This window comes from Trichechus manatus, unplaced genomic scaffold (assembly GCF_000243295.1).
Source record: "Trichechus manatus latirostris isolate Lorelei unplaced genomic scaffold, TriManLat1.0 scaffold00317, whole genome shotgun sequence".
NCBI lineage: Eukaryota > Metazoa > Chordata > Mammalia > Sirenia > Trichechidae > Trichechus > Trichechus manatus.
In genome coordinates, this window is record NW_004444253.1 from 39,578 (window position 1) to 66,692 (window position 27,115).

Here is a 27,115-nt window from a genome sequence, read left to right on the forward strand (position 1 = left end):
CAGCTTGGCAGGTACTAAATTTGCCTGGGCCCTGCTATGTATGTGAAAGGAAGTGCCTTGAACTCCACTCTCTGATCAGTGATGATGAAGCTCTGATAGAGCCTTGAAAACTTCTTCCAAAACTTCTGTGCAAATATCACAATGGGCTTTTTAATTCATCTTAAATTTTTTTAGAGTGAGAAACACAAACGAGAGAGTAATGCACTGAGCCGTAAAATCTGGCATCTCGTTGAAAACTTTATGAATGATCACAACTCCACCAAAGAACAAAGGTCATGACTCATACGAAGCAGGGGGAAAAAGATTTGTTTTAAATAGCATCACATCTCCACAAATTTTAAAGCAAGAGAACCTTACAATCCCTGAAATAGAGCTTCAAAATCAGTTTTCCCCTATCGTTGGAGACACTGGCACCCTCCCACTCGAGATCAACATTTGGCTCCAGCGAAGACTCTCCGGCCCCTACTATCGGCCACGTGCCAAAGGTTTATAACTGGGACGCTACTCTGTCTTTCAAATGCTTTCCTACACAGCTGACAGAGTGGGGAAATGAAGAAATCTAAATCATGTTGGCTAAGTTTGACCTGTGCCACAATCTACATGACCCTGTGGAACCTGGAGCACAGTGGTGCTGGGATACTGGCATATTTCCCTGCTCTTCTGCTGGGTGGCTCAGTGTGAAATCAATTGAAATTTAATAAGACCCACCATGCTGGCTGGACCTAAAGACGATTCTGCTCAACAGGGGAGGCAGAGCTGCACTTGCTTGGGAGACGGGGCTGGGCCTGGGTCTGGACAGCTAGTGTCTGGGACCAGGCCCGCTGCTGCCTGAGCAGCTTTACGAAAAGCCGTTTTGCTGTTGCTGTCACACAGTGACAGCAGACTGGAGTCCTCCACCCACGCCAGGAGGCACCCACCTGCATGCCGATGATGGCGTAGATGAAGAAGAGCATGGCGATGAGCAGACACACATAGGGCAGGGCCTGCGGATACGGGGATGCTCGGCATCAGCAGGTCCATAGAGGCCTGCCTTGCCCCCAGACTCCCTCACCATGGCTGACCCAGCTCCACCCCCAACAACCACCATGCCCCCTGTCACATGATGCCACAGTTTCTTCATCTGTAAACTGGGGTCATGAAATCCACCTGGAACTTTGGTGAGTGTCAAAAAGGTTGTCCATGGATAACTTAAATGTATTTATAAACTGCAGAACAGGACGATAAAGCCCACCCTCCCAGCCCTGCAAGGAGGGTCCTGGGCCTGCTCCTGTGTCCATGCCCAGCCACCACCCAGCTGGTCTTCCAGAGGAAGAGGGTGCAAGTGACAAGGGTGAGGGCTGGGGGTCACCTTGAAGGACTGGACGAAGGTCCATAGCAGGATGCGGATGGTGTACCCCTGACGGAGCAGCTTGATGAGGCGGGCGGCACGGAATAGGCGGAGGAAGCTGAGGTTGATGAAGTTGTTCTGCAGGGAGGAGAGAGTGCCCTCTGACCTTCGGAACTCAGCCTCCGAGTGCAGGCAAGCTGTTCCCCACCCCACAAGCCCTCCCCGAGGCCCTGCAGCCCTGAAGAGAAATGGTTAAAAAGAGAGGCTAAAATAAAAAAATCACCACTTCCCATCTAAGCAGCTGAAGGCACTGACACCTTCCAGAGGTGAGCCTGTCATCACAAGCTGAGGCCCGTGATGCCATCCAAGGAGGCTCCCCGCTGACAGGTGGGGCCAGGAGGTCACCTGCGGCTTCCCCTTGAATCAGCACCTAAGCTGTGCCCAGGTACTGGACACCCCTGAAGGGACGCCTGGGCCTGGTGGCCGCGCCCTTCCCTTCCTGCCCCTGGGGCCGGGCAGATGCCCCTGGGCCACTCCAGGCACCTGCAGACTTCTCCAAATCCATGCAAGTAGCTTTAGCAGATGGAATGTGGCGTCCTGCTGCCCCTCTGTGATGCAGGCCTTGGGTAGGCTCTAGCACTGTTCCCATCCAAGGGCTCAAAAATAAGCTCAACACACGCCAACAAGCCCCTGGATAGCCGAGATTACCTGGGAGAGACGCTTCCACCCTGGCCTCAGGGCACCTGTAATTACTGGGCACACCCCATGCAAGGAAGCTCGGCTCAGACCTGGGGTGCTGTGGGGAGGGCTGGAGCGCCTGGCTGTACCTCCTGAGAGACCAGAGTGGCAGAGCCTGAGAGCAGCTTTCTGCCATTTGGTGCAGCTCAGGCTGAGACGTGCTGTATCACCAGATTCAGTCCTCCACCAGAGAGAAAAGTGCACACAGATGTGGATGGGGGCAGTGCGCAGGGCTCATGCAAGCAGACTCACAGACTCTTGCACGGGCTTTTGGGGCTGGCTTGACGCTAGTCCAGGCGCTGGGTCAGGGAGCCTGCTCCCAGGGACAGTGGCCTATCCACTGCCTTATCTGTACTTCCCTGAGGCTCTTCACTCTCAGGGGCAGGTTTCTTTGGTTCCCAAGGGGGAGGCTGGGAAGTCTGGGCTGTGTCTGCTGGACCCTGGGACTCACAGCAGGGACATGGGAGCCATGGAGAGAAGGAAGGGGCTAGGCCACAGCAGTGCCGTAAGGGTCTCAGTACAAGGCAGGCCAAGTGTGTCCCATCGGAAGAGGCCAGAGAGGGCTCAGCATGTGGCTGAGGGTACACAGTGTGCTTGGAAAGACTCTTAGTGGCTGGGCCTGATAGGAAGGCTGGGGAGGGCCTGCACTTGCCTGCTGAGCATGAGCACAGAGATGGGGGCTGCTGTCTACATGGCCAAGAAATCCCTGGACAGGGGTAAGGTAGAGCTGCTTTGCTCACAGCAGGGTGGGGAGCCCAGCGCCCAGGCCAGTCAGCATAGTCAGTCCCCGCCCCAGGCAACAGCCATCAGCACTGGGCAGCTGCCATGGACAAGGTTTCTCTCTCAGGCCTCTGGTGGGTTCTCAGGCAAGCAGCCCAAGAGAGCCATAAAGACAGAACGTCCCCAGCCTGGTACGAGGGGCTAAGCCCATGGCTGTGCACGGCAGGGCAGCAAGCATGTGGCAGCCCGTGGCTGTGCAGTGCACCATCACCTCTGGTCTCTGCCACCCCAGAAGGGGACACAGCCTGGCCTCGTCTTCCGGAGTACCCATGGTTCCTGCTGCACCAGGTGGCAGGAGCTGCACTGACTTCAAGACTAGGCCCTTCCTGGTGGCCACCTGACTGAGTCTGGAAGCGTCTAGAGCACCATTAAAGGAACATCATCCACCACACAACATGGTGGAAATTCACCTTGAGGGGACACTGGTCCCCTTGCTCCTTTGAGCCTCAGCTTCCTCATCTACAAAGTGGAGACATTATGAACACCCATTTCTGGTGGTGAGGAACAATTGAGAAAAGGAATTTGGGTTAAGGGATACATACATGCACACACACACATACACACACATACATATACATGCACACACACATATGTACAGGTGCATGCATATACACATACAGGCACACATACACACATATGCATGCACACATATACATATATTGACACATATACATACATTAACATTCACATATACATGTATACACATACACACATATGCATACATACATGCACACACATACATGTACACACATACATATACATACACATGTGGGCATATACATATGCACACGTGTATATGTACACATGTGCATATGTGTGCACATACACGTATGCATGTGCAGGCACATATCCATACACATATATGCACACACATACACACACAGAAACACACATACACCTAAACATACCTGCACACACAAGCACGAAATATACAGGTACGTATACACATGTATACACACATACATGCACATACATACACATATATACACACATACATATACACATAGACACAGGTGTACACACATATGATATGTAAAGTGGTGAGGTATGCTATGAAGAAAGAGCAGAGGGGATAGGAAGGATGGGGGGCAAGGGTGAAGGTTGAGGGGAAAGAACCCTGATCAAAGGCATCTGAGCAGAAACCTAACTGAGGGAAGTCAGAAGCCATACAGAAGCCATCCTTTGGACATTTCTGCAGCATAAAATGGCATTTTCTAAAAACTTCGGTTCTTCTACTCCAGGTGTAAGACCCTGTATCACAAAACATCCACTTTCTATAACAGGAGTCTCAGATATCTGTTGCTTTACGTGAATTTCCACAGTCACAGCTGGTCTGCTAGCAAGCATCTTTGCTCTTCTGTCAGAACTCCTAAGGATCTGGAAGGGAGCCTCCATTACAGCTCCGTGCCCACAAGAACACACGGATGGAGAACATGCATCTATGCATGGATGATGAGGATCTTGGGCTCTCACTGTATCCTGAGCAGAGCTCACTGCCTTTCTGCTTGGCCTAACTCCATCTAGATCATGAACACAGGCTCCTCTATGATCCTGGCCAGAATCTCTACGTCCCAAACACTCCCGGCCCTGTGCCAGGCCTGACCCCTAAGGAAGGAGCTGTCCTGGGGGACAGAGCCGAAGGGAGAGTGCTGTGCAGCAGGAACCATGAACTCTGCATTTCAGGGCCAAGCCCATGTCCTGCCCAGACCTCCCCCTTCTGAGCCAGTCCCAGCAGGAAAAACTGCCCTTGGCACTTGCCCCTCCCACTCTAGAGACCCCCATCTTCCATGCCTGGCCAGTTCCCGGGATCAAACAGTCCCAGGAGGCGTAACAGTGCAGACAGGGCCAGAGGTGAGAGGGTGCAGCGGGACAGCAGCCACGAGCCTTGAGAGGGAGTGGTCTGAGCCACGGGAACAAGAGATGGAGGAGCGAAGCAAGCAGGCAGAGCAAGGGGCTTTAGGAACCGTGTAAAGTCATGAAACCAACCGTTTCCTATATGTGATGTTTTCATGGATGGACATTTGCATATTATTTACAGATTGGGGTGGTTTGAGCAGCAGGTGCACAACATACAGACGGAGACATGGGTTTTCGTATTGTATGTTGGTTGGATGGCGTGAGTCAGCAGGTAGGTGAAGGTAAATCAAGAACAAAAACAGAAAACAAAAGAGAAAATGAGTCATCAAGACGAGCAAAAACTCAAACTCTGAACACTTCACTGGAAAATTTTAGGATTTTTGTAAACTTTGCATACTTTTCCTTAAAATGTACCAAATCAAAACATGTTCCCGAAACCTGTAGGTTATGTGACAGAGCAGCATCATTTGCATTTCTGTTTGTAATGCAAATCCAGAGATGATGCACACACAATTGTTTTTTATTTCCAGGCAAAGAAATCAATGTCAGTTTTAAGCTTACTTGGCCCTTTCCCAGGCGCCCTTGCTAAGACTAGTGAGCTATTTTGACTTTTAAGTGGGGGATGAGAACTGACACTCACATTTTTGCCTAAGGAAAAAAAAATGCATTCACAAAGTAAACATGAAGTGACTCCAGATGAAAAAAACCACACATCCACGTGATGGCTTTCCTTTCATCTTTTCTCCCCCAGGCGATGATGCCTGAGCTCAGCGCCACAGTGGTGAGGCAGAGTTGAGCTTCCATCGGGACATGGGCATCAAGGGCTGGGGGATTCCCTCAAGAGGTTTGTTTGAAGTAGGACCTGAAAAACAACTACAGGTAGCCCTGGCCCTGACTCCAACTGTTCAGCTGCCAAGGAGCAGATGCTGTGTGTGGGCTGTTTCAGCTGCCCGCACTACAGGAGGCTCCGACTTCTATGGGGGCCTCTTTGGGAGGAAAGGTCCCTAGAAAGCGGCAGGGCACCAGTGCTCTCTGTACCCACCCAACTGCACCCTGCTTCATGCCCTCTTAGCAGCGGGGAAACCCCAAAGCTGTGTCCTTGCAGTTGGGGGCTCAACGTGTGCATCTCTTATCCAGGGGGTTACGACTCCTGTTCCCAAGGAGGAGGCCTGTAGGAATCAGAAACTCAGCCCACCTACCCCTCTCAGAAACCACACTGGTGCCTAACATTCCTGGAGGAGACAGAGCCACAGATAGGGGGCAGTGCCTGGGACATGCCACAGCGCCTAGGCTGGTGAGCACAGCCACCTTCCAAACCAAAACACCAAACCCACTGCCATTGAGTCAATTCCAACTCATAGCAACCCTATAGGACAGAGTAGAACTGCCCCATAGGGTTTCCAAGGCTGTAAATCTTTATGGAAGAAGGTTGCCACATCTTTCTCCCTCTTTTGAGGAGCGACTGGTGGGTTCAAATCTCTGACCTTGCAGTTAGTAGCCGAGCGCTTTAACCACTGTGCCACTAGGGCTCCTTACAGCCACCTCAGTTCTGCTGAAATGGCAGGTTCCAGCTTTTTCGCTTGGGTTACTCAGATCATTAACTTTTTAAAACCATGAAATATATAGAAACAAAAGTATGTGTGTATACACACACACACGTACACACACACACACCTTTTAAAGAAAAATAATAAAACAAATATATTCATCAACCAGCTTAAAAACCAGAGCGTCGTCAGTAATTTTGAAGCCCTTCCTGACGGTGTCTCCCTCCCTCCTCCCCAAATGGAGCAACTATCCTTAATGCTTGTTAAGAATTGCTTTTCTTTATAATTCCACCACAAACTCGACATGCATTCTGCTTTTGCCTGTTAGTAACCTTTACTGCAGGATCACATTGTATGTGGTCTTTTATGACTTGCTCTTTCGCTGATGCTTTTGAGAAGCATGCATGCTGATGTGGATGTAATTTGTGCATTTTTCACTGCTGTGTGGCACTGCATGGTGTTGATATACCACAGCTGATGGATGCATTCTACTCTGATGGACATTTAGATGTTCCCAGTTTTCACTATCCTGAACAACGTTGCTGTGAAAATCTGCGTGTGTCCAGGCTCATCTGTATGAGATATCCTGTGGGATACATGCCCGGGAGTGAAGTTTCTAAGTTGCAGGTGAACACGTTTGACTTCTAGGTAATGCCAAACCTTCCCAGAGAGCTTGTACCTCTACCAGCAGTGTGGGAGAGTTCCAGTTGCTCCACATTCTCACCAACACTTGGTATTGTCAGAATTTCTAATGTTCGACAAACTGGCACATGTGAAATGGCATCTTGATATTGTTCCAGTTTGCAATTTGTGGCAAATCAACATCTCTATGAAACTGACAGTATATCAATTAACATGCTACATAACTCCATCTATTTAAGTCTTTAGTATCTTTCAATAAAAGCTTAGTAATTTTCTACATAAAGATCTTACATATTAGATTTATTGTCAGGATTGCTGATGTTGTAAAGAAATGCAGTTGACTTACCTGAGAAATCTTATATTCAGCAATCTTGCTAAACACTCTAGTTTTAGATTATTCTAGGTTTCATCCATAACTAATAATGTTATCTGTGCATAATGACAGTTTGCTTATTCCTTTCTAATCCTTACATACTTTACTTCTTTGTCTTGTCTTATTTATTCAACAAGTATTTTCTCAGTACCTACAAAGCATCAAGCTCTATTCTAAGCACTGGGTATATGTAGTGAACAGAATCGGCAAAAACCCATCCTCACGAAGCTGATATTTGACATGTTGCCCTGCCCAAGAGCTCAGGTTCTATATTGTAAAGTAGTGACAACAGCATCACTGTTCTTTTCTGATTTTAAAAGGAATTACGATGTTTGCTTGGGATTTTTTAGATTTTTTAGATACTCTTTATCAAGTTAATGATTCCTAGATTGCTGATAGTGTTTATCATGAAGACATTTTGAATTTATTAATATCTTCTGTGCATTCATTGAGATTATCACATTAAGAGTCTCCTTTGATCTGTTAATGTAAATTTTATTAACAGATTTTCTGGGGTTGAAGTAGAATAAACTCAACTATATGACCTTTTTGGTACACTGTTGGCTCTGGTTTGCTTACATATTGTTTAGAACTTTGCATCTACATTTATGAATGAGAGAGGTCTATACCCTTCCTTTCTTATACTATCCTTATTCTAATTTTGGTGTCAAGATTATACTCGCCTCATAAAACCAGTTAAGGAGTGTTTGCTCTTTTTCTAGTCTCTGGAAGAATTTGTTCAGCTAGGAATTATCTGTCCTTTTATTTTAAGTAGAAAATCTAACTTGTAAAAGCATCAGAATTTGGTGTTTTCTTTGTGAGAAGTTACTTTAACTACTTACTGACTCAGCTTCCTTAACGGTTTAGTAAAGAACTATTCAGGTTTTCTCTCTAATCTTCTGTCAGATTCGGTTATTTATATTTTTCTAGTAGCTTATCTATTTCACCTGTTTTCAGTTTTATTGGCATTAAATTAAGTTGTTCAAAATATGCTATTATTTTGTAATCTCATGTCTAGAGTAATGACTCCTTTCTTAAAACTTATATTGCTCATTTGAGCTCTCTTTTTTTCTTAATTAATCTTGCCAGAGGTGTGTCAGTTTTTAAATCTTTTAAATAACTAAGTGTAAACTTTGTTGATTCTCTCTACTATACCTTTGTTTTCTACTTCCTGAATTTCTATTCTCATACTTCCTTCTACTTTCCAAAGAAAGCTTACTCTACCTTTTTTTTCTAACTTCTTAAGTCAGACACTTAACTCATTAATTTCTGCATTTTGTTCATTTTTCCAATACAAGCATTTAAGGCTTTAAATTTCTTTCCAAATGCCTCTTTAGCTATATCCTATCAGTTTTGACCACCATGTGTCTGTCAGTTCGTTGTACTGTGGTGGCTTGCATGTTACTGTGACACTGGAAGCTCTGCCACTGGAATTTCAAATACCAGTGGGGTCACCCTTGGTGGATAAGTTTCAGCTGAGCTTCCAGACTAAGACAGACTAGGAAGAAGAAACTGGCAGTCTACTTCTGAAAAAATTGGCCAGTGAAAACTTTATGAATAGCAACAGAACATTGTCTGATATAACGCCAGAAGATGAGCCCCTCAGATTGGAAGGCACTCTAAATACGATCTCGGAAGTGCTGCCTCCTCAAACTAGAGTCAACCTTAATGACGTGGATGGAGTCAAGCTTTTGAGACCTTCATATGCTGATGTGGCATGACTCAAAATGAGAAAAAATAGTGGCAAACATCCATTAATTGTAGGAATTTACAAAGTATGAAGCTAGGAAAATTGGAAATCATCAAAAAAGAAATGGAACACATAAAGATTGATATCCTAGGCATTGGTGAGCTGAAATGGACTGGTATTGGCCATTTTGAATCAGACAATCATATGGTCTGCTATGCCAGGAATGACAACTTGAAGAAGAATGGCATTGCATTCATTGTCGAAAAGAACATTTCAAGATCTATCCTGAAGTACAACACTGTCAGTGATAGAATAATATCCATATGCCTATAAGGAGGACCAGTTAATACAACTATTCTTTAAATTTGCGCACCGACCATAAGGCCAAAGATGAAGAAATTGAACATATTTACCAACTTCTGCAGTCTGAAATTGATCAAACATGCGATCAGGATGCATTGATAATTACTGCTGATTGGAAAGTAAAAGTTGGAAACAAACAAGGATCGGTAGTTGAAAAATATGGCCTTGGTGATAGAAATGATGCCAGAGATAGCAGGATAGAATTTTGCAAGACAGTGACTTCTTAATTGCAGATACCTTTTTTCAACAACATAAATGGCAGCTATGCACCTGGACCTCACCAGATGGAAAACACAAGAATCAAATCAACTACATCTGTGGAAAGAGACAATGGAAAAGCTCAATATCCCCAGTCAGAACAAGGCCAGGGGCCAACTGCAGAGCAGACCACCAATTGCTCATATGCAAGTCCAAGTTGAGCTGAAGAAAATTAGAACAGGTCCGTGAGAGCCAAAGTACGACCTTGAGTACATGCCCCCTGAATTTAGAGACCATCTGAAGAACAGATTTGACTCATTAAACTATAATGACTGAAGACCAGACGAGCTGTGGAATGACATCAAGGACTTCACACATGAAGAAAGCAAGAGGTCATTAAAAAGACAAGAAAGAAAGAAAAGACCAAAATGGATGTCAGAAGAGACTCTGAAACTTGCTCTTGAACAGAGTAGCTAAAGCAAAAGGAAGAAACGACAAAGTAAAAGAGTTGAATGGAAGATTTCAAAGGGCAGCTCGAGAAGACAAAGTAAAGTATTATAATGACATATGCAAAGACCTGGAGATAGAAAACCAAAAGGGAAGAACATGTTCAACATTTTTCAAGCTGAAAGAACTGAAGAAAAAAATTAAAGCTTCAAGTTGCAATATTGAAGGGTTCTATGAGGAAAATATTAAACGAGGCAGGAAGCATCAAAAGAAGATGGAAGGAATATACAGAGTCACTGTACCAAAAAGAATTGGTCAACATTCAACCATTTCAGGAGGTAGTATATCATCAAGAATCAGTGGTACTGAAGGAAGAGGTCCAAGCTGCACTGAAGGCATTGGCAAGAAACAAAGCTCCAGGAATACCAGTTGAGATGTTTCAACAAATGTCTCACTCGTCGATGCCAAGAAATTTGGAAGACAGCTACCTGGCCAACCGACTGGAAGAGATCCATATTTGTACACGTTGCAAAGAAAGGAGATCCAACAGAACACAGTAATTATAGAACAACATCATTAATATCACGCACAAGTAAAATTTTGCTGCGGATCTTTCGAAAGTGGTTGCAGCAGTGCATCAACAGGGAACTGCCAAAAATTCAGGCTGGATTCAGAAGAGGACTTAGAACAAAGGATATCATTGCTGGTGTCAGATGGATCCTGGCTGAAAGCAGAGAATGAGAAAGATGCTTACCTGCGTTTTATTGACTACGCAAAGGCATTCGACTGTGTGGATCATAACAAATTATGGCTAGGATAACATTGCAACAAATGGGAATTCCAGAACACTAAATTGTGTTCATGAGGAACCTGTATTTAGACCAAGAGGCAGTTGTTTGAACAGAGCAAGGGGATACTGCATGGTTTAAAGTCAGCAGAGGTGTGCGTCCGGGTTCTAGCTCTCACCATACTTATTCAATCTGTATGCTGAGCAAACAATCCGAGAAGCTGGACTATATGAAGAAGAACAGGGCATAAAGATTGGAGGAAGACTCATTAACAACCTTGGTTATGCAGATGACACAACATTGCTTACTGAAAGTGAACAGGACTTGATACACTTAGTGAAGATCAAAGACCACAGACTTCAGAATGAATTACACCTCAACATAAAGAAAACAAAAACCCTCACAACTGGACCAATAAGCAACATCATGATAAACGGAGAAAAGATTGAAGTTGTCAAGGATATCATTTTGCTTGGATCCACAATCAACGCTCACGGAAGCAACAGTCAAGAAATCAAACTATGCTTTGCATTGAGCAAATCTGTGGCAAGAGATCTCTTTAAAGTGTTGAAAAGTAAAGATACCACTTTAAGGACAAAGGTGCACCTGATCCAAGCCGTGGTGTTTTCAATTGCCTCATATGCATATGAAAGCTGTACAATGAATAAGGAAGACCAAAGAAGAATTGATGCCTTTGAATTATGGTGTTGGTGAAGAATACTAAATATACCACAGACTGCCGGAAGAACGAACAAATGTCTTGGAAGAAGTACAGCCAGAATGCCCATTAGAAGCGAAGATGGTGAGACTTTGTCTCACACACTTGGGACGTGTTAATCAGGAAGGACCAGTCCCTGGAGAAGGACATCATGCTTGGTAAAATAGAGGGTCAGTGAAAAAGAGAAAGACCCTCAACGAGATGCAATGACCCAGTGGCTGCAATAATGGGCTCAAAACATAGCAACAACGGTGGGGATGGTGCAGGACCAGGCAGTGTTTACTTCTGCTGTACATAGTGTTGCTATGAGCCAGAATCTATTCAGTGGCACCTAACAACAACAACATTCAGTTCTGATACACATTTTCATGATCTTTCAGTTGTATTTTCTAATTTCCATCATTATTTTTGACCTATGACTTATTCAGAAGCTTTCCTTCTTGAAAGTGTAGGTGGCAGTTTTAGTGCTTTTCCCCCTCAGTAACTTCACTACCTCGGTCCATCAGTCTGGGCCTGGAGCTTTCACTTGCAGCAGCTCTTGCTCTGAGGGTTCCCACAGAGTTGTTTTTTTTTTTTTTTACATCTTTTCTTTTATTATTATTGTACTTCAGACGAAGGTTTACAGAGTAAATTAGTTTCTCGTTAAACAATACACATATTGTTTTGTGACATTCGTTGCCAAACCTATGACATGTCAACACTCTCCCCTTCTCGAACTTGGGTTCCCAATTACCAGCTCTCCTGTCCCCTCCTGCCTTCTCGTCCTTGTCCCTGGGCTGGTGTGCTCATTTAATCTCCTTTTGTTTTATGGGCCTGTCTAATCTTTGGCTGAAGGGTGAACCTCAGGAGTAACTTCATTACTTTGCTATAAGGGTGTCCGGGGGTCATACTCTCGGGGTTTCTCCGGACTCTGTCAGACCAGTTAAGTCTGATCTTTTTTTGTGAGTTAGAATTTTGTTCTACCTTTTTCTCCACCTCTGTCCGGGACCCTCTGTTGTGATCCCCGTCAGAGCAGTCGGTGGTGGTAGCCGGGCACCATCTAGTTGTGCTGGACTCAGTCTGGTGGAGGCTGTGGTAGTTGTGGTGCATTAGCCGTTTGGACTAATCCTTCCCTTGTGTCTCTGGTTTCCTTCATTCTCCCTTGCTCCAGACGGGGTGGGACCATTGGAGTATCTTAGATTGCCACTTACAACCTTTCAAGACCTCAGAGGCTACCAAAGTAGGATGTATAAGTGCCAGCTTGGTGACAAACCTTGTGGGGTTGGGGCACTGTCCTTCCAGACGAGCCAATGGCCAATACATGGCACTGGGTACCCCATAAGAGAAGGCATGGATCCGGAAAACCAGGGCAGAAGTCGGAGTGGCCTTAGATACCCAATGGGGACTGCGTGTCTACCAGGCCTACAATGTTAGGGTTAGCTAATCTAGAGGTCCTGGTTCCAGGGGTGGGAGTGCTTCCAACAGGGAACACAAAAGCATGGCTGGCACCTGGTCATTTTGGGCTTCTCACTCCAGAAGATCAGCAGGTAAGGTAAAGAGTCACCAGACTGGCCAAGCACTTGATCAGGATTATTGCGAAGGCAGAGCCGCTGCTACATAACGGGGCAGGGAAGAGTCTGTCTGGAAAACTAGGGGTAACTGGGACATTTCTCAATTCTCCTGCAACCAGTCTTAACTAGACTATTACAGCAACTACAGCAGACAAGGCATGGCAAGGAAGGGCTTGGATCCACGGGGATGAAGGCTGGCTCACCTCACCAGGTGACAACCAAAGCAGCAAAAACGCTGGCCAGGGCCCAGGGTACTAGAAAGGATGTGGAGCCTCAGACCAGTGCAGCTGTAGAGCTCTGGCTCCTCCTGACAGCCCTGCTCTGGCAAGTCTTCCGAGAGATGGTCACCAGCCCCACCCTGAAGAATCCTTGAAGTGAGGCATGAGTTAGCTGGGTGGGGCCCGGGTGGCATGGCAGGCTGTCCCACACCCTAGCTGTTCCAATGTCATTCCCATGCACAGCAGCACGCACTGTCCTGGGACCTGTGCCTCCTCATCGGCCCCCAGGTGCAACCTTTGACAGAGGGTGAATGGGAGAGAAGACTCTGCAGCCCCTCCTCCACGGGGACGGCTGACTGAATTGGCCCTCGGGACTCTGCTGGCACCAACACTGCTGGTCCTCCTCTTCTTCCTGAGCCCGCTCCCTCTGTGGCTTTCCTGGGAAGACTTCTTAGTAAACAACTTCTACATGAATCCTCACGTCCACCTCTGTGCCTAGAGACTTCGACCTAAGACCAAACGCACGAGGTTTTCTTCTGTGGATTTCTACTGAGCATGCTGTCCTCCAAGAATGTTCGCTTCATGACTCAGATTCTGTGAACTTTGTTGAGACTAGTTTATACCCTAGGTTTGGTCAGTTCTCAGAAATAACCCATGTACATTTGATAAGAATGAATATCTCCAGTTGTTGGGGCTGTGTTATACATATATATATATATGTTTATTAAGTAGGCCTGTTATTTTATAATTTTCTAAATTTTGCTGTTTTTAGTGTATATGTTTTTTGTGTTATTGTATACGCATCTTAGACACATTCAAACCTGACTGAGCCCCAAGTGGTTCTTAGTCCCCAGCCTGGCAGACTATCTGGGAACCACTTTCTTATCCAAGACGAACAGTTGTGACACAACACCTAACCCCCAAACTCTGCCTCTGGAGAGGAGCCCCATCTGTCTGAGGGCTCCCCGGACCCTTACTCCAGAGAGGAGGAGGCAAACCCCGGCTGGGCCTGAGACCACTGAGGGGAATGCCCTCCAGAAGGAAACCACTTTGGGTCACTGGAGGGGGGCAGGAAACACTACTTACCGCAATCTCTGTTACTAAAATATCAGTAATACTTCCCAACACTGTGACAAAGTCAAAGACGTTCCAGGCATCTCTGAAATAGTTCTAGAGAGAAAGCAGAGCAGTTAGTGCTGGTGCTGGCGAGTGTGCCACACAAGACATGCTGGTGGAAGCCCCTGATCAGGAAAGGGATATGGGAATTAGACTCTCAATGCAGGCCAGATAGGAGAACTCAGGACAGAGAAAGCAGACCCCCAGCCAGAAGCAAGCCATCATGGCGCCTGGGTGCACACAGAACCGAGGACCACAGGGTTCAGAGAGGAACGGCTGGCCCACTGGCCCTCTGGGAACTGAGCTATGGGCACAGAACTTGGGCAGCCCCTTCCCTGCAGCCCCTGCAGTGTCACGGTGCTCTGGGGCTTGGGGAATTCCCAGCTCCAGACTGTGCACTCCATGGCCCTCCCTGCAAAGGGAGAACCAGAACCAGCCACCATATGGCACAGAAGCAGCAAAGCCACATACCAACACCCCAAAGGCGATGATCTTCAGCACGCACTCCATGGAGAACATGGACGTGAACACTATGTTCAGACACTTCAGCATCAGCTCGTACTCGTAGGGCGCGGCGTAAAACTGCCAGGGGAGGAGCCTGTTGGCTGTGGGCTCAGCCACCCCAGGATGCCCCACTTGGACCCACCAGTGGGAGGAGAGAGAACCCCAAACCTCCCAGGCCAGAGACGGCCACCTTGCTCTCCCCTTCTGCTCTCCTGGAACCTTCTTATTGTCCCAACCCACTGACATCAAAGAGAGGGTCTGGGCTCTAGAAGTTGACTCCATCTGGGGACCCCATTGCCCGCTGGCCAGCCCGCACCTTCATCATCAGCACAGCGGTGTTGAGGGCGATCATGGCCATGATGAAGTACTCGAAGGGTGGGGACACCACGAACGTCCACGTCTTGTACTGGAATGACTGCTTGTTTTGAGGCATGTACCGTGTCAGGGGCTTGGCACTTATGACGAAGTCGATGCAGGCCCTCTGCACAGAGGAAAGGCTGTGAACAAGGGGCCCCACGGTGGCTCTGGGGAGGGACTATACACTGCATACCCCCACCCCTCTGTGCAGGCATGGGCAGCCATGCGTGGTTGCTCCCTGGGGAGGATGAGTCCCTTCCCCATGCTAGCAGCAAGTGGCCAGAACTGACCCAATGAGAGGGGCTTGCGTGCAGAAGGAACAACCAGTGCCCCTCCTCTCACTCGACAGAGGCCCATGCAAGGCAGGAGAGGGGCATACCTCATTCTTCTCCAGGCTGCACTCAGACATCACCTTGTCCCCCTGCTCCTGGAAGGTGATGATGATCAAGGCCACGAAGATGTTTACGAAGAAGAAGGGAAAGACCACGAAGTAGACCACATAAAAAATGGACAGCTCCATGCGGTACCCAGGGCTCGGGCCCTGCTCCTCGTAGGTGGCATCCACGGAGTGTTTCAGTACCCTGGGCCAGGAGCAGACAGCCAAGCACTGGGCACGCGCAAAGGACACAGCCTGGGACTCAAGGCCACATCGCAGGAAGGGGCTAAGGACCCACTTCTGCACCTGAGCCAGGGATGGTGGGAGGGGGGGACAGGGCTCAGGGGCTTTGCTGTACTGTGGGCCCTGCTCCATAGATTCCCCTGGAGGTGGGCTAGAGGTTCCCTATGGGGCTTGTCCTCAGGGCGGCTGGTGGCTCTCCAAGGGGGATAGCCTTGGGGTCCTGACATCCCACCCCTAGAAGCGGAAGGCAGAAGAGGTCCAGCAGCTCAGCCCTGCACCGCTCAGCCGAACTCACTTGTTCATGCCTAGCTCACCTGCTCATAACCAGGTCACCTGCTCACAGCCAGCTCATCTGCTCAGCCCAGCTTACTTACTCACACTCAGCTCACCTGTTCAGCCAAGTTTGCCCACTTATACCCAGCTCACCTGCTCAGCCCAGCTTACCTTCTCATACTCAGCTCACCTGCTCACATCCAGCTCACCTGCTCAGCCCAGCCCACCCTCTCATACTCAGCTCACCTGATCACACCCAGCTCTCTTGCTCACAACCAGCTCACCTGCTCAGCCCAGCTCACCTGCTCACCTGCCTCCAGAGCCACAGGCCTGGGCCAGGAGAAATCCTTGGCTCAGAAGTTTCTTCTAAAATAAGGCTTCCTGCCAGCTCATCACTCCTACCTTCTGAAGGGGAAGCAGAAGCTCCCAGTCTCAAGTGCCGCTGCCCAGTGGTGCACTGAATCCACCAATCCCTCAAGGCTGCCCTTAATGGAGGTCAGTGTGTTAACACAGGGAGAAATGGAAGCACCCACCCTCCTGGCCTCCAGCCACCTGGAAGGATGCTTCGGAGACCACTATGCTGTCCTCTTTGGTGTAGTCTTCTGCTCTGCCCAGGCTGTCAACTCTTGGAGGGCAGGACCATGCCTCAAGTTCTGGATTGAATTGTGTCCCCAAAAAATGTGTGTCAACTTTGCTAGGCCATGATTCCCAGTATTGTATGACTGTCCACCATTTTGTCATCTGATGCGATTTTCCTGTGTGTTGTAAATCCTACCTCTATGATGTTAATGAGGCAGAATTACAGGCAGTTATGTTAATCAGGCAGTACCCAATCTACAAGATTAGGTTGCATTTTGAGTCAATCTCTTTTGAGATTTAAAAGAGAGAAGCGAGTAGAGAGACAGGGGAACCTTATGCCACCAAGAATGAAGAACCAGGAGGGGAGCATGTCCTTTGGACCCAGGGTCCCTGAGCTGAGAATTTCCTAGACCAAGGGAACATTGAAGACAAGGACCATTCCCCAGAACTGACAGAGAAAGGCTTCCCCTAGAACTGGCACCCTGATTTCAGACTTCTAGCCTCCTAAACTGTAAGAAAATAAATTTCTCTTTTTAAAGCCATCCACTTGTGGTATTTCTGTTACAGCAGCACTAGATAACTAAGACACTTCATTTGGTTCTATGACCAGTACACATAAAGGCCTATGGACTAATTGCTGAGTGAGAGAAAAAACAAACCAATGCAGAACCTGGGCCTCTGCTCCAACCACCCCCTGGCTCCACCAGCTGAGATAAGCCAGATAGCCACTCACATGGGCCACCCTTCTCCCGTAGACACAGTGAACAGTGTCAGCAGAGCCCAGAGCACGTTGTCATAGTGAAAGTCATATTTCTTCCACTGCCGTGGTTGAGCTTCCACCTCCTCCTTTTCATAATCCAAATACTGACCCCTAGGAATAGAAACACAGAGGAGGTTAGAAGTTAAAAACAAGGGATCTAAATAAACCCATGTGCTATGGTCAACTGATTTTCAACAGGGTTGCCAAGACCGTTCAACAGTCTTGAAAGAGCAGTCTTTTCAACAAATGGTTCTGGGACAACGGGACCTCCACATGCAAAAGAATGAAGCTGGACCCCTATCTCACACCATATACAAAATTAACCCAAAATGGATCAAAGAGCTAAATGTAAGGGCTAAAATCATAAAACTCTTAGAAGAAAACATAAGGGTGAAATTTCATAACCTTTGATATGGCAATGGATTCTTAAATATAACATCAAAAGCACAAGCAACAAAAGAAAATATAGATAAATTGGAGTTCATCAAAATTTAAAATTTCTGTGCTTCAAAGGACTCCATTAAGAAAATGAAAAGACAACCCAAAGAATGGAAGAATATATTTGCAAATCGTATGTCTGATAAGGGTTTAATTTCCAGAACATACCAAGAACTACTATAATCAGTAATAAAAAAGACAAATAAACCCATTAAAAAATAGGCAAAGAATCTGAATAAACATTTCTCCAAAGAAGATATACATATGGCCAAGAAGAACATGAAAAGATGCTTGACATCATTAGTCATAAGGGAAATGCAAACCAAACCCACAGTGAAATACCACTTCACACCCACTACATGACTAGATATTGGTGAAGATGTAGACAAAATGGAAACTTCATACACTGCTGGTGGGAATGTAAAATGGTGCAGCCACTGTGGAAAACTTTGGCAGTTCCACAAACAGTTAAACACAGAGTTAATAGAAACCAAAAACGAAACCCACTGCCATCAAGTCGATTCTGAATCATTGTGACCCTGTAGGACAGAGCAGAACTGCCCCATGGGGTTTCCAAGGCTGTATATTTTTATGGAAGCAGACTGTCACATCTTTCATGGATGGGTTCATATCGCCGACCTTTCAGTTAGCAGCTGAGCACTTTAACCCCCGTGCCACCAGGGCTCCTTAGAGTTAACATGTAGTTTGTTGTACGGTGCCGTCCAGTCAGTTCCAACTCATAGTGACCTCGTGTATAACAGAACAATACACTGCCCGGTCCTGCACCATCCTCACAATTGTTGTTACGTTTGAGCCCATTGTTGCAGCCACTGGGTCAATCCATCTCGTTGAGGGTCTTCCTCTTTTTCACTGACCTTCTACTTTACCAGGCATGATGTCCTTCTCCAGGGACTGGTCCCTCCTGATAACAAGTCCAAAGTATGTGAGACGAAGTATCACCATCCTCCATTCTAAAGAGCATTCTGGCTGTACTTCTTCCAAGACAGATTTTTTCGTTCTTCTAACAGTCCATGGTATATTCAATATTCTTCGCCAACACTGTAATTCATAGGTATCAATTCTTCTTTGGTCTTCCTTATTCATTGTCCAGCTTTTGCATGCATATGAGGCAATTGATAATACTGTAGCTTGGGCCAGGCACACCTTAGTCTTCAAAGTGACATCTTTGTTTTTAGACACTTTGAAGAGGGCTTTTGCAGCACATTTGCCCAATGCACTACGTCTTTTGATTTCTTGACTGATGCTTCCATGGGTGTTGATTGTGGACCCAAGGAAAATGAAATCCTTGACAGCTTCAATCTTTTCTCCATTTATCATGATGTTGCTTACTGGTCTGGTTGTGAGGATTTTTGTTTTCTTTATGTTGAGGTGTAATCCATACTGAACGAAGTAGTCTTTGATCTTCATGAGTAAGTGTTTCAGGTCCTCTTCACTTTCCACAAGCAAGGCTGTATCATCTGCTTAACACAGGTTGTTAATGAGTCTTCCTCCAATCCTTATGCCCTGTTCTTCTTCATATAGTTCAGCTTCTCGGATTATTTGCTCAGCGTACAGACTGAATAAGTATGGTGAAAGGATACAACCCTGACGCGCACCTTTCCTGACTTTAAACCAGGCAGTATCCTCTTGATCTGTTTGAATGACTGCCTCTTAGTCTACGTACAGGTTCCTCATGAGCACAATTAAGTCTTCTGGAATTCCCATTCTTTGAAATGTTATCCATAATTTGTTATGATCCACACAGTCGAATGCCTTTGCACAGTCAATAAAACACAGGTAAATATCTTTCCAATATTCTCTGCTTTCAGCCAAGATCCATCTGACATCAGCAATGATATCCTGGTTCCCTGTCCTCTTCTGAATCCAGCTTGAATTTCTGGCAGTTCCCTGTCAATGTACTGCTTCAACTGTTTTGAAATATCTTCAGCAAAATTTTACTTGCATGTGATATTAATGATATTGTTCAGTAATTCCTTAGTCTGGAAGCTTCACTGAAACCTGTCCATCATGGGTGACCCTGCTGGTATTTGAAATACCGGTGGCATAGCTTCCAGCATCACAGCAACACACAAGCCACCACAGTACAACGAACTGAGAGACAACTGATGGAGAGTTAACATACGACCCAGTAATTCCACTCCTAGGTATATACCGAACAGCAATGAAAACATATATCCACACAAAACCTTGTACATGAAAGTTTACAGCAGCATTAGTAATAATAGCCAAAAGGTATTGCTAAGTGAAAGAAGCCATTCACAAAAGGTCACATATTGTTTGATGCCATTTATACGACTCATCCAGAAGAAACAAATCTATAGAGACAGAAAAGAGATTAATGGTTGCTTAGGGCTGGGAGGGAATGCAGGAATGGAGGAGTGATAGCTAAAGGGCGTGAGGTTCCTTTTTGAGTCGATGAAAATGTTCTCAGATTGACTGTGGTGATGAACAACTCTGTGAATACATTAAAAACCACTGAACCGTATGTTCTAAATGGGTGAGTTGTACGGAGTGTGAATTGTATCTCAATAAAGCTGTTAAATAAACAAACCAAGGACCCCACAGGATGGGGGAAACAATGGTCTTTTCAAATGAAGGGTGCTGGGTCAATTAGAAATCCACCTGGAGAAAACTTACCTCTACCTGTACCTGACACCACATACAAAAATCAACTCTAGAGTGCAGATCGAAATGTGAAAAGCAAAAATTAAACTTAAAAATATATATGTAAGAGAGCATCTCCCTGACCTTGGACTGGGTTTCTTAAACAAGACGCCAGAAGTACTAAACACAGAAGAAAAATAATATAAATTGGACTACATTAAAATCTAGTACTTTATTCTTTAAAAGACAGCATCAAAAGAGTAAATCACACCCCACAGAGGTGGAGAAGAAGGTAATCCATAGATCTGGCAAAGGATTCCTACAAATCCACAAGAAAGAAACACAACCCAGATAGGAAAGTTGGTAAAAGGCTTGAACAGACACTTCCCACGAAAGGACCTCCTACTAGCCCATCACCTCAGACAAGATGTCCAGCCTCACTGGTTATCAGCAAGTGCAAATCAGACCACAAGGGGATCCACTACAACCTCACTAGGAAGGCTAAAGGGGAACAGACATATTGGCAGGGCATATGGAGTACCTAAAATTCTCAGATATGCTGGTGAGTGTGTAAATTGATACAACCACCATCTACTAAAGCTGGGCAGCCCCCACCAGAAATGTGCCTGCGTGCTCACCAACAGACACACACTAGAATGTTCTAACAGCACTTCTCAAGACAGCCCCAAACTGGGAACCACCAGACGCCATCGATAGCAGAGTGGGCAGGTAAATTGTGGTCTATTCACAACAGAGAATGCTGTACAACTAGACTGTGGACCACCCTGTTCAGCGTGTGCAGCCCCCACCATTTCTCCTGGTACTTCCCTAAAGGCAGGGCCTGCAGCAGGAGGTCTGGGCCTTGTATCAACCGTCACAGCAGCTCTAACCATGGGGCAGCATCTCTGACACTTAGGCCCATCCAGGATCTCAAGGTTAGGGAGCCTTCCACCAGCACCCCAGGGCCTGAGAGTCCCCCTCAGCAGCTGGCATGAACCTGACCCCGCAGACGAGGAATGCTCGGGTCCCCAGTGCAACACTGGGGAAGTAAGGGTGCAACCCTTGCTATTCCCTGGTGGTGGCCGGCACACCCCTAGCAGGCCCTCCTAGAGCCCTCCTGCGGGGTCCCACGGCTGGCTTTGGCTGAGTCTCCTGAGCCATGTGACCTGACCCTTTGGTCCTGAGGGAGCATCCCGTGTGCCCTGCCTTGGTTTACCTGCAGTCCCTCTCCAGCTCCTTGGACTCATCGGTGCAATAGAAAAACTTCCCTTTGAAGAGCTGCACGGCGATCACAGCAAAGATGAACATGAAGAGCATGTAGACGACCAGGATGTTGAGGACGTTCTTCAAGGAGTTCACCACACAGTCAAACACGGCCTGGGGACGGGCGGGGGCACCTATACGCTCAGACCTCGGGGCCCTGAGGAGACTCCCGAGGGTCTGAGACCCTGTGGACAGGGAAGGGATCCACCGCCAGCTGCCCGAAACAGCAGGAGGAGATGGGAAGTGGGCAGGTGGACGGGACGTGAGGAGAGACCCCCAGGGCTGCAGGTCCAAGTGAGGCCAGGTAAGCAAGGAAGCCTCAGAACCCAGGCTGACTGTGCCAGGAGGGGCTGGGCAGGGTCCCGCTCCGTCCCGCTAGCCAGTGGGAATCTGCCCAGGCTGTCCCGGGACAGATGTGGCAATGCCGTGCACTAACTCTGAGGCAGGGACTTTTGCTGTTTTGTGGCCCTGAGGTGACTCATCTGCTGCCATCACCAGCTGGGCCTCAAGAGAGGACCCCTCCTCCTCGCATATTTCTGGACAAGGCTGAGAAAACGCACCTTTCGGTGCCTTGAAGTGTATCTCTGGCTGCTCATGCTAGCATGGCAGAGCCACAGCCCTTGCTGAGCGCCTGCTCTGCCCAGACCTGCATGCACACCAAGGACCCCGGTGCTACCTCAGCACACACAGCCACACCCACCTTCACAGTGTCCACAGCACCATTCACCCACCAGGCCAGGCCGGGTCAGATCCCATGCTGCCTCTTCACACACAGGCTCTAAGCAAACTGCTTCTGTACACTCCCCCTTGGTTAATGTCTCCAAGCTTGGTTTTCTACACTGTTAATAATGACAGGGCCTGCTGCATAAAGCTTTGGAGGATTAAATGAGTCACAGCATGAAAGCCGTTCACTCAGCCTAGCACGCGTTCAGTAATTATTAGATTTTAGCAGAGTTGGGTTTGGGTTCACACTCTTTCCTTTATCCAGAATCTCAGCTATGTTCATCCTTCAGGGCCTTCCCTGGGAACCTCTGTCCTAGTCCCACAATCCTTGGCCTCTCTGGGAGTACCCCTTCCTCCTTATGCTGCAGCTGTTGATCAGAACACCCTGGCTCATTTGGTGATCCTTGAAAAAGAAGAGGAGTCTTAGGTGGGACTGCTATGAACAAGCCTGCCACCCCCCCATAGGGGGGTGATCTGAGAAGATAAAATGTGGGGCCTCCCCTCTGCTTATCCCACCCCATGTGGGATGCTGCAGTGGGGTGGGGCCAGGTGCATGTGTGCATGCAGCACAGGTACACACATGCATGTACATATAGGCACACACATGCATGCACATATAGGCACACACATGCATATAACACGCACATAACACACCTGGCACACATGCATACACGTGCATGAATGCATGAACACACATGTAAGCATATACTCATGTGCACACACAATAACAGCACACACACAGTCATGTATACATCCATGCAACACAAGTGTGTGTATGGGTACACACAGACATGCACATACATGCATGGACGTGTATACATGGGCACACATGCAAGCACATAAACTCAGACATGTGCAAACACGCACACAGTCACGGTACGATAACACACACACAGGCACTACACAGGCACATGTGCATGTGCCTAGAAATGCACACAGCATGCATGTGAACACACAGCCATGCACACAGGCACACGTGAACATGAACACACATGCACACATGTAAGTATGTACACTCGCATGCACACAATAAATGCACATGCGTGGTAACACAGAAGGCACACATATACATGTGCACACGACTAGGCATGCATATGCATAAGCATTTACACTCGTGTGCATGCATGCACATGTGCAACACATATGGTAACACAAGGCATGTACACGTGCATACACATACACACACATGCGCAAATGCACAGGTGTGAGCACACAATAACACACAGACTGCACACATGCACACATGCAGGGACACGTGCACACATGCACAGTCTCAAACATACTCATGCATGCATGTACAGTGTTCACACATGGTAGCACAAGGCATGCGTACATGCCCATGCACACATATAGGCATGTGCACACACATGCATGAACATACACACCCATACATGCACACATGTTCACAAGTACACTTGCACACACACACAATACACACACACACCAGCCCACCCCGCCAGCTCCGACTTTCCAGGCTCCAACCTTGAGCTTAGGCAGCCGTTTGATGGTCTTGAGTGGCCGTAAGACGCGCAGGACTCTCAGGGACTTGATGGTGTTGATGTCTTTCCCTTTGGATCCTCTAGAAGGAGAAGCCACAGATGCAGACAAGCAGAAGGACCCTCAGGGGGTGCATGACCTCATGTGCATTCTGCCTTGGGTCCCAGGGCTGAGGACCCAGGAGCAGGAAGCCTCAGTCACACCACCACCAGTCCAGCCAGTGCCCAGCGTCTGGGCAGATGTATGCTAGGGCCAGGGTCAGTGGGCCCCTGGTGTCTAAGAAGACCCCAGCCTGGAGTGTGACAGTGGTTTCCAACACCCCAGCACTCCCCTGACACCCACCCCAAACCAGCTTCCTGCAGCTGCCTGCTGAGGCCAGCCCCAAGAGGACAGGGACAGACGGGAGGGCATGCAGACCCCGGGTGGGGTGGCACAGGGGAGTCAAGAGCAGTGTGCCACTGTGCCCTTTATCACTGAACCTTCTTGAAGGGCTGGTTTTCCTGCCTCTTGGGGCAGTAAAGGGACTTGTCTGGAGTCCACCCCTACGGCTCTCTCTGCCTGTCCTCCTTCAGCTGCCCTAATGCTCCCCTGGCCAATGTAAAATGGACAGAAATGGTGAGAATGAGAGAAAGATGGAAGGGCTGGAGGGAAGGAAGAAGGAACAGAGGAAAAGACAAAGTTAGATAAGTACAGAGGCAATGCGGGAGATGGGGCAGACAAAGAGAAGATAAAACAAAGGAGAGACAGACAGACGGGGACAGACAGAGACACCAACACAATCCAGAATGGAGCAGACAGGAAAACCCAAACTGGGAGAGGGGTGGTGGGACAGGAAGACAGAGATAAAGTCCAGCACGGGGAGCAAGCTCAGAAGCCCAGAGTCAGCGGCCACTCAGGGCAGTGCTTCTTGTACAAGAAGGCACATCGGCCCAGGAATCAGCAGACGGGGGTGGCCCTACCAGAGTCCAAAGGCCAGGCCAAGGGTGTGGAGGGGAAGGTCTCCTGGGGGGCACGGGGAGCCTGCACTCATCACCATCATAGGCTTCCTGCTGAGGGGCCAATCTCAGGAGCAAAGCAAACCCCACTTGGGGGGTCTCGGCCCAGATGTTGCACAGCAGGGGAGCTGAGGGCTCAGAGGGCATGGGATACACTCATTCAAGGTTGCCCTAGCCCCCTCTCCTCAAGGATCATGTCTCACAACCTCCCCCGGCACCCCTGAGGGTCCAAGGCCTGTATGGGGGGAGGAATGTCAGAGGCCACCCCCAGCTGGTTTTCCTCCTCAGGACAGTGAGCGGCAGGGCCCAGGCGGGCTGGTGGCAGCCTAGCCTTTGTCTCACTCCCCCTACCTGCACTCCCCGACCGCACCAAGCACCCCAAAAGAGCCCAGACCAGAGCATGGCAGCGGGTTCCAGCACCCCAGCCCTCTGGACACCCACCCTCAAACCAGCTTCCTGCAGCTGCAGAAACCTGAGGGATGCAGAAGGGAAGAGATACATTTTCTCCCCAGAACTGGTGTCCCAGGGGAGCACTCCCCAAGGCGGCCCTCTGGGTGGAGTGCCACCAGGGCTCAGGCTGTGCTTCCCTCCCACCAGCCCAGCGCCTGCTCCCTCTCTTGCTTTGAGGTGCCCGGCTGGATTCCGCCCTTCCTCTCCTCTGGACACCTGACCAGCTGCAGTATCCTCACTCCCAAGCCCCTCACTGGCTTCCTGGCAAAATCATCACTTCCTCTATCACATAGCGAGAGGCCATTGCAACACCCAAGGGAGACAGGCAGGGCAGGCCTCGAGGGAAAAGTTCCTTGGATGTCAGACCTCAGGCAGCCAGCTGGCCGATGGCCGGCAGCTCCTACCCACACCCCCTCTCTGCCCTCCAGCACTTGCTTGGGATGCCCTGCTCACAGGGTCACTTGTCCCCAAAGGCTGGCCAGCCCAGCCCCCTGGCAGGAGCACAACCCAGGCAGCATGCAGCCGCGTGAAGATGGATGTGGATGAGTGTGAGGGGCAGTGACAACAGCCCGACTATGATGTTGGGGACAGTGCAAGGGGATGGGGGAAGGCATTACCCCATGAAGCTCCTACCGAAAGTCCAGCAACAGGAAGACAAAGAGAACACAGAGTCAGTGACGCCAGCAGAGACAGACGTCGCCACAAGGAGGCCTCCATCCAGGGTGCAGAGAAGATAAGGCCCCTTTTTTTGCCCTCAGTGCTTGTCACCCATGGGGTCTTCCTTATCTCTGTGTCTCGCTCACAACTCTCCAGGAGTTCCCCAGGACACCCAGTCCTGCCCCGTATCTCCTGGGACACCTGCCTCATGCTGATCCTCTGTCTCTAAGGGAGACCCCAGGCTTGGGCTTAGTGGACGACAGAGAAAATGGTCTGAAGTCCCAACAGCAGGGGACAGCCACGCGCTCTGTCTGACCACTCAGGCAGAAATAGCCAGAGGTCGCCTGGGCTGGGACTCACCTAGAGCAGGTGAAGTGGCCTGAAGCACCCCACGAGTAGATGCCACTCAAGCCCAAGGGGTGTGGGCCCTCTCCCAGGACCATGGGCTGCCTCAGGATAGACAGACCACAGGGTCCTTGTCACCCCAGCCCAGCCCCAAACAGGCAGGAAGGCACACGTGGGGAATATGCCCCTCTAGCTGCCCAGAACCGCTGGCCCTAGACCCTGTGCTCCTGACTCTGATGAACAGAGCCTTGACTGACCTTGGAGAGGAGCTCAGGGTGGCCTGTGGACAGGGGATTATGGAGGGTTCTTCCCAGAGAGCCCTGGGGTGGAGGGTAGGGGCAGTCCACACTGGGCATGGCGAGTCCCATCTGGGCAGGGAGGCAGGGGCTCTCCCTTCCTCCCTCACCCCCCATACCACTCACCCCCCACACTGCATGGCTCTGGGAACTGCAGCCCGGTGGGAGGCCACAGCCAACAGGTACTTACGAGAAGGCAAATGCCACCAGGGCACCACTGACCACAATGAAGTCCAGGATGTTCCACAGGTCCCGGAAGTAGGCCCCAGGGTGCAGCAGCAGTCCCAGGTCAATCATCTTTGGGGGGAAACACGCTTTAGGGTGTGGGATAGGAGGGGAGGACATGGCTCAGGTAGCACCATCTCAGGGGAGGAGGATGCAG

The 27,115-nt window shown here is 48.6% G+C and overlaps 1 protein-coding gene across 1 annotated transcript in view; it reads right to left on the reverse strand.

Moving 5' to 3' along the window:
- Nucleotides 1-27,115, reverse strand: part of CACNA1B (calcium voltage-gated channel subunit alpha1 B) — a 276,187-nt gene that overhangs the window by 35,139 nt on the left and 213,933 nt on the right. Inside the window, exons 24-34 of the mRNA XM_004390689.1 lie at nucleotides 26,924-27,030; nucleotides 26,053-26,064; nucleotides 23,976-24,072; nucleotides 21,724-21,884; nucleotides 17,418-17,555; nucleotides 15,593-15,794; nucleotides 15,173-15,337; nucleotides 14,824-14,934; nucleotides 14,323-14,406; nucleotides 1,349-1,465; nucleotides 918-983 (exon numbers count right to left, since the gene is read on the reverse strand). Of these exons, the coding sequence (XP_004390746.1) occupies nucleotides 918-983; nucleotides 1,349-1,465; nucleotides 14,323-14,406; nucleotides 14,824-14,934; nucleotides 15,173-15,337; nucleotides 15,593-15,794; nucleotides 17,418-17,555; nucleotides 21,724-21,884; nucleotides 23,976-24,072; nucleotides 26,053-26,064; nucleotides 26,924-27,030 (1,260 nt within the window). The remainder of the gene's footprint in view (nucleotides 1-917; nucleotides 984-1,348; nucleotides 1,466-14,322; nucleotides 14,407-14,823; nucleotides 14,935-15,172; nucleotides 15,338-15,592; nucleotides 15,795-17,417; nucleotides 17,556-21,723; nucleotides 21,885-23,975; nucleotides 24,073-26,052; nucleotides 26,065-26,923; nucleotides 27,031-27,115) is intronic.